At 32.7% G+C, this 11238-nt stretch overlaps 2 protein-coding genes across 4 annotated transcripts; both read right to left on the bottom strand.

Annotated features, from left to right (window-relative positions):
- Positions 1–677: 677 nt before the first annotated feature.
- Positions 678–3919, bottom strand: LOC132641917 (F-box/FBD/LRR-repeat protein At1g13570-like). Of its 3 annotated transcripts, none has more exons than XM_060359040.1 (4): positions 3779–3919; positions 1778–2627; positions 1512–1676; positions 678–1412 (listed from the first exon to the last, which is right to left on the bottom strand). In XM_060359040.1, exons 2-4 carry the CDS (start codon positions 2597–2599, stop codon positions 1104–1106), a joined length of 1296 nt encoding a protein of 431 aa, XP_060215023.1. In that variant the 5' UTR covers positions 2600–2627; positions 3779–3919; the 3' UTR covers positions 678–1103. The 3 variants fall into 3 exon arrangements, with proteins under 3 accessions (XP_060215023.1, XP_060215025.1, XP_060215024.1); XM_060359042.1 differs by having other exon boundaries at positions 3757–3863; XM_060359041.1 differs by lacking the exon at positions 3779–3919 and adding an exon at positions 3368–3707.
- A 2054-nt stretch (positions 3920–5973) lies between these two features.
- On the bottom strand, positions 5974–11180 carry LOC132639924 (F-box/FBD/LRR-repeat protein At1g13570-like). Its single transcript, XM_060356308.1, has 4 exons — positions 11171–11180; positions 6381–6937; positions 6135–6299; positions 5974–6039 (listed from the first exon to the last, which is right to left on the bottom strand). The coding sequence occupies exons 1-4, from the start codon at positions 11178–11180 to the stop codon at positions 5974–5976; spliced, it is 798 nt and encodes a 265-aa protein (XP_060212291.1).
- Between the last annotated feature and the right edge of the window lie 58 nt (positions 11181–11238).

The following is an 11238-nucleotide window of genomic DNA, read 5'->3' as shown; positions in this document are numbered from 1 at the left end:
AACAACAACATATCCAGTAAAATCTCACAAAGTGGGGTTCGGAAGGGTAGAGCGTACATAGACTATACCCCTACCTTGAAAGGTAGAGAGGTTTTTATTTGACTGAAGAACGACAATTAATATGGTTGCATATATGTGGAGGCATATATGGGAAGTTAAATAAGCTTCATCAATTTTTTTTTCCAGAACAATGTAATAAGGCCGATGTCTTTGATGCTTTGGTTTTCACCAGAAAAAGTTAGGAGCTTTAGCCCTTAGCGTGCAGGAGCTTTAGCCCTTAGCGTGTCAACTTAAGGTCTATTCTTTTTCAATTGTTGGTTCTTGACTAAATGACCGATGTCTTTGATGCTTTGGTTTTTGCCAGAAAAGGTAAGGAGCTTTAGCCCTTAGCGTGTGCGCTTTGATGAAGACTTAGCCCTTAGCGTGTGCGCTTTGATGAAGACTTGCATCACTATCTGATATGTTGGCCCCCTATCTTCAATAATTGTGTCGACTAGTTTTGTGATACAAACTAATATATATCGCGTCTAGCCAATGCGCTTTCTATAATGAGTTCAAATGCTTTTCTTTCTTAATGAGTTCAAATGCTTTTCTTTCTCAGTACCTTTGAACATCCTGACCTCCTCATCGGTGGATATGAAATAGAATGAATTCAAAGACAAAGTCATTGGAATATTATGATCTTATATAAGATGACTTTAACATTAACACATATTGAAGTGAATAACTAAAACAAAAGTCGCATAGCAGTGCTACTTTAGTATCAAAACTATGTCTCTACTTTACAGACAAAATACTTGAGAAAAGGCTTGAAGCATACCAATATGACCAAGAAGATTAACACTGCAACCAACAACCTAACTTTGAAGTATGAAACAAACAACCACATTAGTAATTCTTGTTGCAAGTCTCATTTCAGGCACAGGCATGTAAAGTAAAAAAGCACTAAGCACTGAAATAACAAAGTTGAAGAAGAAACAATATTTGCACATTAGGCAAAAACTCAGTGTTATGCTACTGCATCAACATTCGGTTCTGTCATTTCACATCAACTTCCAAAACATTTCTGCAATGCATCATGGTCTGATGGAAGACTGTGAAAATCAAACAGAAGGGGGATTTGGATGCTTATCCAACTTATATACAACTTCTGCCTTGGGTGATGCCCGCTGAAATTTTGTTAGCTCAGCGAGTACTTTGACTGTTGCAGAATCTTCAACTAGACATGGTTTGATTAGCATTCTCACCAGCTTGGGAGACTTGGCCAACAGAAGCTTCATAAGCTGCATCTCGGGGATTGTGCCGTTAGTTTGCATTAGCTTAACTTCCCTGAGGTGATTAAATGTCACATCGGAGAAGCGTCCCACTTCAAGAGATTCTAGAGCTGGTGTATCATTGTCATCACACTCCACCTAAGAAAGATGAACCAAAACTCAACTCTCTGAGCTTATGGATGATTTAAGGAGCTTGAAAATAAGAAGCCACTACATAAACAGAGAGAAAAGGAGAACCTTAATTTCCATAGATTGTAAATTCGGGAAGCTTCTTATCAAGCAAAGAGCACATGAAACCTCATTCGAGTCAGACAGATATATACTAGATATGCAAAGATGTTTGACACAATAAAGATCATAGGAAAGCCTCGTTGGTACTTCACCTGCTCCTGCAGCAAAGAACTAGGAAGAAAATACCAAAAATTAGAATGACTCAAAGCCCAAAAGATGCTCCGTGATTGAAAATGCATTAATTACAATAAGGCCATGAAGCAAACATTTACCATGTCATTCAAGTGGAGTTGCTCGAGAGCAGAGAAAGACTCAAAAAACTTGGCAATATTGCGTTTTCCTGCTGCCACATAATATTCCCTATGCGAAAGTGAAAGCTTTGCCAGAACAGGGATATTCTTTACGCTTATGGATCTTATATTGCCTGTGTAGTCAAAGGATCTCAGCATGGGAGCACTAATTTCAATGACGTCGCTTAAAGCACCTGAGATTTGCAGCACCAACTGCTCGAGCAACGAGCAACGAGAGATTAAAAGTTCAATAAACTTGGATTCAATTGTAACATCACGCAGTTCTAGGCTAGTTAGCCTATCAAATCCTTTGAAGTCTCGTTGATAAAGTATTGAACAATTCTGGAGAGTCAGATGCCTTAACTGGGAACATGTGAATAATGAAGAAGGCAATATGTATGGCTTACCCCTGATCGGAAGTCTAAGAACAAGATGTTGAATACCATTTCTAGAGATGTAACGTATCAAGTTGTCAATATTAGGACATATATCCAAATAAGGAACGCAGAGGGTAAATTTTGTAACTGGTCCTACATGAAAGATTAAAAAGTGGTTGACAATCTTTACAAAGTTACTTGGAAAGTCAGTTAAATCCTCCTCGGGTTTCCAAAGTGTGTAACAAAGCGTCAGCTGTGGAAGGCTACACCATATATGTCTCCATTTTTTCGATAAGATGCTTGTCCTCACAGCATCCCGAAAAGGCAAACACATAAGAATCTCATCTATTACATTCCCAGCAAGGTCGCGAAGTATATCAGGAGGTGAAGTTCGACGGAAACATTGCTTTTTTCCCTTTTGTGTCATATTATATAACAATATTCGCCAATAGAACCTGTAGAAAATAAACAAGAATACAAAAATGAGGAATATATCCAAACTATCTGGACAAAACTTTTGTTCACATTGTCAATTTAAATAACTACATCCATCTCCTCTTAGGGTGTGTTTGATATGGAGGAACATATTTTCCAGAAAAATATTTTTCAATTTTGCCATGTTTGGTTGGTCAAAATGTTTTCTCTAGCAAGTTCCTTATGAGAAAAATGACTTTCCTAATGGAAGTAGGGAAAAAAAGTTCCAAAAGTGACCGTCCAAGTTCATTGTCTCCTTCCCACCCACCCAACGCCTCCAACCCTACCTCTTGACCATCCTATCCCCGCCACCCCCGAACCCCGCACTCCCCGCCCCATAGTAGTTTGCTAACTACAACAACGTAACCAGTGTAACTGCACGGAGTGGGGTCTGGGGAAGGTAGTGTGTACGACCTTACCCCTACCTTGGATGTTAGAGTCTATTTTCGATAGACCATCAGCAAATCTTTCAAAGCAAATAGAAAAATGAAACCAACATGACAGCGCCTTCGGGTACAATAACTACAACAAAATAAGACTATAACCGAAGTACAAGAAACATTAAATAGTAACAGAAATCACATAACAAGAAACTCCAGGAGAACTACTACCACTACCAGTATGAAACGGTAAGCGAGACAATACTCTACTACCCCATAGTAGTTCGCTAAATTACACGTAAATGCTCTTGGGATAATTTTTTTTTTTTTTTCTTACTTACCAAATATTTCCAAGAAAACATTTTCCTTGGTATCAAACACACCCTTAATATCACAAAGTTGTAATCTTTACAAATAAAGAGGACTAAACAAATTTGATATACTAAATTAAAAATCAAAAGGAAATAGAAACGGGAAACCCATTACTATTTGCTTCTATTAACAAAAAAAAAAAGCCCCAACAGAAATTGAAAAATATATAGGTGCACCAAAACCCCAACGTTAATTACTGAAAAAAAAAATACAGAACTGAATAAAAAGATTAAAAAGAAACAGGAAAAAAGTCGAAGTTACTGGAAGGAAAAGAAAAAATAGAGCTTTAGTTTGAAGATTAATATCTTACAGAAATAATGAAAAAAGATTGACAGAAACAAGAAAAAGAATACATTACCAGAAAAATATATTAAGCTTACCAAGAATGAAGATTGTAAAAGATGGAAATAGCCTTTCTCTTTGTTGTGCTAAAACATTTTTTTTGGGTTTTTTAAAAATATTAACAGTTTGTTTGGTTCACGGACTAAATTATCAGGATACTAGTCGTGAGATTATAATCCTTGCATTAATTTATTTCATCTGGGAGGTGGATAAAATAATTTTAAATTTGATGGGATAAAATGGTATATTTAGAATTAAATTTATATTGTATTTGATTGACGATATGACACGTCGTCACCTCTTATGATTAGTGAGGTAAGGTTTGGTCTCATTCGCTTTTATTTATATTGTATTTGATTGACGGTATGACACGTCGTCACCTCTTATGATTAGTGAGGTAAGGTTTGGTCTCATTCGCTTTTATTTATTAATATAATAAAAAAACTAGCCCTAGATATCTTGCCTGGCGGATTGCTTAAGAAAAGAAAAGATTGATGGTATAAATTTTTGTATACCAATCGACCCCTAAAAGTGTTTGTTTTAGAAAGTTAAAAGTATTTGGCTAAGTTTTAGGAAAAAGTAAGTGTTTTGAATAATAGTTCAAGTCGAAAAAATAAATTTTTTTAAGCAATTTTGGAAACTTAGCTCAAACACAATGTCAGTTTAATATTGGCAAAAGAAATTTTTCATATTAATTAGTCAAACAATACTGCAACTGAAACTTTAAAGAATTTTTTCGAAAAATAATTTTTAAAATAAGTTAGATTTGAAGGTTTGGCTAAACAAACTATTAAGTAACACTTTTAAACACTCAAGCTAGTATTTAAAGTTCAACTTCATCTCAACTCTAAAACTACCACTTCAATGTCAATATTATTATATTCCAATTTTACCTTAATAAATATATGGTAACTACTTATTTGCACAGAGGGTACACCAAATCGTAAAAATTTAATATAATTAAGCGATCTGATGAGATTAAAATATATGTTAATTAATCAAGATTAAGTATAAAGATGTATTTACAAACATGTCAATATATGATATATCTAGTGGCATAGGGTAAACATTGGGTGTGGACAACTTTTTACATAAATGTATTCATACCAAATTGTGCACTTAAGTTGAGATGGAAGGACTACTAGTTTTAACACTTAAAATTTGTTTACGTTGAATATTACTAGTTAAACAATTCCTTTTGGTAGTTAAGATACTAATTAAACAATTTACTAATGAAGGAAATTTCAAATGGCATTTACTCGTTTATGTATTTTTCTTTTCCTGCTTTACATAATTTCAGAATGACGTTAGAGAAAGCATTAAACAAAGAGCCTTAATTTTCGTCATTTCATTTACATACATTACCTGATCACAGTAAATTAGTAATCATTATTGATCTCTTCTGTTTGATAAGGCGTTGTATTTACTTATGTATATATTTCGTTTCAAGAATTTGTGGCAAAGAAAAATCTCAAATTTCTTAAAAAAATATCCTATGCTACTTTTTCTATTAGAATACTAAAAATGTACTCTTCAAGATTTGTCTTAATTAAAATACAACGGAGTGCCATAAGTGTTATGATTATGATGCTGATGGATCTTAGTACAGTATAAGATCTCTAGCGCTCTACCTTACGGACATTAAATACTTGAGAAGAGGCTCGATAATCAGAGACGGATTCAAGATTTTAAGTTTATGAATTCTAAATCACAAACTTACTAATCTCGATATACATGATTGATACATCTTAACTGAATTTCTTAGTATAACTACAAGTATTTAGCCGAAGTTATTGAGTTCTGTTGAACTAGTAACTTCTATGGTAGCTTCGGACTAGCCTTGAAGCTTGACAAAGGGATATGACCAAGAAGAAAATTAGCACACAGCAACCCACAACATTACTTTGAAGTCAGGAATAAACACCTGCTGCAGCAAGTGCATATATGTAATGTAAAAACACTTCTAACATTATAACGACAAAAATGAAGAAACCATGTGGATTCAATCACATTCTACAAACGGATATTCACACTTCTCTAATCTTATGGCAATAAGGCAAAACACAGTGCTATACTACTGCATTAACAATCGTTCTGCATTAGCATTCTCGTCAGCACGGGAGACTTGGCTAGCAGAAGCTTGATAAGCTACATCTCAGGTTTTGAGCCTATAGTATTTGTTAGGTTAACTTCCCTGAGGTGATTAAATGTGACATTTGAGAAAGCTTCCACTTCAAGACATTCTAGAGCTGGCTTCAAGACATTCTAGAGCTGGAATATTATTGTCGCCATCATCCACCTAAGGAAGATTAACAAAGACCCATCTCTATAAACTTATTGAGTATAAAAAGTACTCCATATGAAAAGAAGAAAGGAGAAAGGAAAGTCAAAAACCTCAATTTCCATATATTGCAAACATGGGAAGCTTCTAATCAAGAAAAGAGCACACAAGGTGACCTCCAATTCACCCAAACAAAAATCAGATAGGTAAAGACATCTGACACAGTTAAGATCAAAGAGAAGCCTTTTTAATACAGCTCCACCTACTCCAGCAAAGAACTATATAGGAAGAAAATGTCAATATCAAGATGAATCCATCATTGAAAATGCATACCAAATGAAGTGATGAAGCACATTTACCTTGACACTATCGTTATCCAAGTGGAGATGTTCAAGAGCAAAAAAAGACTCAAAAAATTTGGCAAGAGTAAATGTTCCTGCCCGATGAAAATACCCGCCATCCTTAAGTGAAAGGTTAGCCAGACGAGGGACATTTTTTAAATAGACAAATCTTATATTGCATGTATAGTCAAATGATCTAAGCATAGGAGCACTTATTTCAATATCGTCGATTAAAACACCTGAGATCTTCAGCACTAACTGCTCGAGCAACAAGCAATGAGAGATAAAACATTCAAGCAACTTGGAAGAAATTTTAACATCACATAGTTCTAGGCTGATTAACCTATCAAATCCTTTGAAAGCTGGTGTAGGAATTATTAAACAATTTTTGAGAGTCAGATGCCTCAACTGCAAACATGTGAAAAATGAAGAAGGCAAGTTGTAGGGATTATGCTTAGATGGTAGTCTAAGAACAAGATGTTGAACGCCATTTTGAGAGAGGAAATAAATCAAGTCAGCAATCTCAGGACAACTTCCAGAACCAGGAACGCGGAGGGTAAATTTTGTAATTGGTCCTACATGAAGTATCAAAATGTGGGAGATAATCTTGATAATCTTACTTGTACAGAATATGACATCCTTTTTAGTTTTCTAAACAGTTTTATCAAGCATCAACTCTGGAAGTCTGCACCAGTTATACCTCCATTTCCTTGATAAGATGCTTGTCCTCACATCATCTTTAAAAGGCAAACACATTAAAATGGCATCAATTACATTCTCCGGAAGGTTGCTAAGTACATCGGGAGGTAAACCTTGGGAGGCATCATATAACAATATTCGTCAATAAGACCCTATAGAAAATAAACAGTAATAAAAAGATGAGGAAGATCTCCAAACTATATGGACAAAATTTTTGTTCACGTTGGCAAATTAACATGCCACAACTGTAACATGATCACTCAACCATCTCCTTTTAATATCAACGAAAAGCATTCTTTACGGCAACTATGCCATCCATAAATACTTTATGAAAACAAAGGACTATAAATATTTGATTAATCTAATGGAAAAATCAAAAGAATAGAATCGAGAACCACATTGCCTTTTGCTTCTATTAAGCTTAAAGACATCGAGAGCTACACAATAAGGTGGAAAAAGAATTCCAATAATTGGTCCATGTAACTTAGAAAATTTGCAGTTTCACAGCTTAGACTATATTTGACATAGGACTAATAGCCAAATAAGCTTGCAACTTGCTTGGACAGTTGTTACATATCGTTTCATCACAAGAATATAATGGGTGCTAACTAAAATCATTCACTCATCTCCTCTTAATAAGAAAAAATTGTATTCTTTACAGCAACGATGCCATCCACAAATACTTTATTAAAACAGGACTATACAGATTTGATTATTTTACAACAACAACATGCCCAGTGCAATCCCACAAGTGGGGTCTGGGGGGTAGGATGTATGCAGACGTTTCTTTTATGGGGTAGAGAGGTTGTTTCCTATAGACTCTCGGCTCAAAAGAAACATAATTGATGCAAGATTGCAAGAAAAATAAGACATCAAAATATCAAGATACAATACAAATTAAACAACAGATAGCAATACAAAATAATTTCCAAAAGAAAACTCAAAAGAATAGAATCGAGAACCAGATTACCTTTTGCTCCTATTAAGCTTAAAGACATTAATAGCTACACAATAGGGAGAAAATTAAGTCCCTATATTTGGTCCGTGTAACTTAGAAAACACAAATTTGACATCAAACTAGTAAGCCCAAATAAGATTAATAGTTTTTTTTGCCCCCACAAATTGCATAACCTAACGTAATTATAAACACAAGGGAAACTGAAAAAATACGTTAGCAATTAAGTGAATAGTCTAAATAAGCCTAGCAGCTTTTGGTTAACACAATTTGCATAACCCTAAGCAAAGCTGGCGAGCATTAACACAAAGGAAACTGAAAAAACATGTGACCCTTAAGAATTAAGTGAATTTGAACATAATTATAGAACGTCTATTGCAATTATAGAGGGCATGCACATCAACGAAAAAACAAAAGAAAACATAAGGTTTACCTTAGAAGTTGGAGTTGGGCACTATTTATACTTTGGGGTTCTTTTTAACTCTTTGGTTGCACTCATTCTTTAACCGGAAAAGGGCCAAAATGCCCTTAAAAATATGCAATTGAATAAAAATGCCCTCAGTTTATTATTTGGTCAAAAAATGTTCTTAAATTATACAATACTTAATTGGATCAAAATGTCATTTTCCTAATAAAAATATATTGTTTCTTCACTTTTAAACACAGTTTTTTATAAAAAAAAATGTTATTTTTAAAGAAACATTTTCTTGTTTCTTTTCTTTTAAAAATCCCTTTAACTAATAAAGAAGTGGAAAGTAATTTCTTTTCTTCTTAATCTCGTTTTATCAATTAAAATAAAATTACCTCATGTACTTTTTAAACTGATAATATAGGTCATAGTAACCCATCATTAATTTTCATTTAGATAACGATAAAAAAATTTCAATAAAATAGAAAATATTTTTATTTCTTAATCTTTTCCGAATTGAAGTAGGATAAGCATTTGTTGATAATCCTTGGTTTTAAAGTTAAGATACAATAATCACAATGGCATAAAATAAGGAAATTTCTTACATTGCTTCAAATCACAAAATATCTTTAAGATATCGTCGATGGAGTTATTGTTGACCCTTTTTCATTGAGAATTAGATCAGCAAATGCTTATCCTACTTCAACTCGGAAAAGACTCAAAAATAAAAATATTTTATTAGGAAAAAGAATTTTATCGTTATCAGAATGAAAATTAATGATGGGATTATTATGATCTTATATATATGATATATATTTTTAGTTAAAAAAGTACATGGGTAATTTTATTTTAATTGATATAATGAGATTAAGAAGAAAATTTATCTCCCATTTTTATTAGGTAAAGGGATTTTAAAAGAAAAGAAACAAGAAAAGGTTTCTTTAAAAATAATATTTTTATAAAAATAATGTGTTTAAAAAGTAAGAAATAATATATTTATTAGGAAAAGGACATTTACCCAATTAAGTAATAATAAGGGCATTTTGGTTAAATTTCACATAATTTAAGAGCATTTTTTATCCTTTTCCCGTTCTTTAATTAAGGTGCGTGCAAGCTGACCATTATTAAGAAAGAAAATTACCTCTAGAGTCTAGTTAGTACTTTTGAACGTTTTATTTCACCAGAACGTCGCTCACTCGTATGTAGGGATTTACTTTCGGTTTTTTTTACAAAAAAAAATAAAAAAATATTGGTTTTGCATCACTGGATTTGATTTTTTGGTTTTAAATTTCTTAAGAAATGGCATCCAATTCGAGCTAAAACAAATTTGATTTTGGTTCGATTTTTCTCTTTACGATTCAGTTTTTCTTGTTTGATTTTTAGTTTTTTTCGGTTATGTCATATAAGTAAACGGATCTAATATAAGGGGATATACATTTGAATAATGAAAAGAACTAACTAATATAAAGATGAGAAATAGTAATGCCAATTCTCGTACAAAAATTTTCAAATTCTATTCACATTTTTGGAATAATACATACCACATTACCACTGATAAAATAGTAGTACTGTAATACACTCCTAAAAGTATGATGCAACAAAAATCAATAAGAATAAGCTTTCACACCTAATATCATAATCAAAACAATATATATATATATATATATATATATATAAAATCAAAAATAAAGCACAAATCAAGGAAACCAAACCAAATATAAAATAATTCAATTTGGTTTGGCTTTTTTAGTTTACTCCAAATAATGCACACCCCTACCTCATAATTGTCTTCATCAGTAAAAAAAATTATACTCATTTCTAATTTCCTGATTAAAAAAAGTGGCAATTTTTAAGAGGTAGAAGTGAAAAAGACCATGAACTGTGAACACATACACTTCCTAAAATTAATTGTTTTGCTTTTTCATTTTGGTTTGCTGTCTCTTTCACTTTTTATTCACACTTTCTTAGTAAGACTAATAAAGACCTTAAATATCATTTATTTATTTTTATGAGAATAAAATATTTATAAACAACATTTATTTGGGTTAATTAATATGTTCGTTCATAAATTTGGTTCACTTATATATATAGATCATGTTGTTGAGTTGTTAATTTGTACGTCTATGACCATATTCCTTGCCTTTTATTATTAACAGACAAATTATCATGGCTTTGGTACAAGTAGCCATGCCGAATTTACTCCAACACCTAATATAAAAATAGTAAATAACTGGAACTATATTGTACATATTTAAAATACACTACAGAAAATAAGGTTTACAGTGACGATTATCTGTGGGGTTACTTTGCAAAGATAAGTGTTTAGGTAGCAGGTGTGAGAAGCTACCTACATTAAATCATTGTTGTTAACTTTTGTGACGAGCATAGTCGCCACATATACTAATGCACCTCTGATGAAGGAAGTTGTCACTGACAATATTATCTCTTGTAGTGATAACAATAAAACAGATTCTAGTTTCTTCCTTTTCGTTTATGCTTTGTGAATTTCTTGTTATGAGTCATTATTATATTAATGTGGTGTCTGGTGAAATGATTAAGAGTAAAAAATTATTCTCTTTTATCATTAACAGCAAACAAATGAATGTAAAAATGTGCATTTCATAAATATTTTTATCATTTTAATCATAATTAAGGGATGGATTTCATGTTAGACATTTTACGCAATCCATAGTATGTCTAGAATTTTACAGAGCAAAACGCAGCGGAAATAATAGATCGACATACCTTCGGCCATTGTTGTGAAGTGATGAGTCGTGAAATTACGCGATATTCGATGCTAATTCTTTAAGTTT

Source organism: Lycium barbarum, chromosome 5 (genome assembly GCF_019175385.1).
Source record: "Lycium barbarum isolate Lr01 chromosome 5, ASM1917538v2, whole genome shotgun sequence".
In the NCBI taxonomy this organism is placed as follows: Eukaryota; Viridiplantae; Streptophyta; class Magnoliopsida; order Solanales; family Solanaceae; genus Lycium; species Lycium barbarum.
The sequence above is the reverse complement of the archived record's forward strand: the minus strand, read 5'-3'. Positions and strand labels throughout refer to the sequence as shown.

Bases quoted from the DNA above. Each gene is read 5' to 3' on its own strand.
- LOC132641917 (XM_060359040.1), bottom strand. From the start codon at position 2,599: ATGACACAAAAGGGAAAAAAGCAATGTTTCCGTCGAACTTCACCTCCT. The intron at 1,677-1,777 runs GTAAATGTTTGC...TTTTCTTCCTAG, and splicing joins AACTCCACTTGAATGACATG to TTCTTTGCTGCAGGAGCAGG. The intron at 1,413-1,511 runs GTTCTCCTTTTC...CATCTTTCTTAG, and splicing joins TACAATCTATGGAAATTAAG to GTGGAGTGTGATGACAATGA.
- LOC132639924 (XM_060356308.1), bottom strand. The intron at 6,300-6,380 runs GTAAATGTGCTT...CTTCCTATATAG, and splicing joins TGGATAACGATAGTGTCAAG to TTCTTTGCTGGAGTAGGTGG. The intron at 6,040-6,134 runs GTTTTTGACTTT...AATCTTCCTTAG, and splicing joins TGCAATATATGGAAATTGAG to GTGGATGATGGCGACAATAA.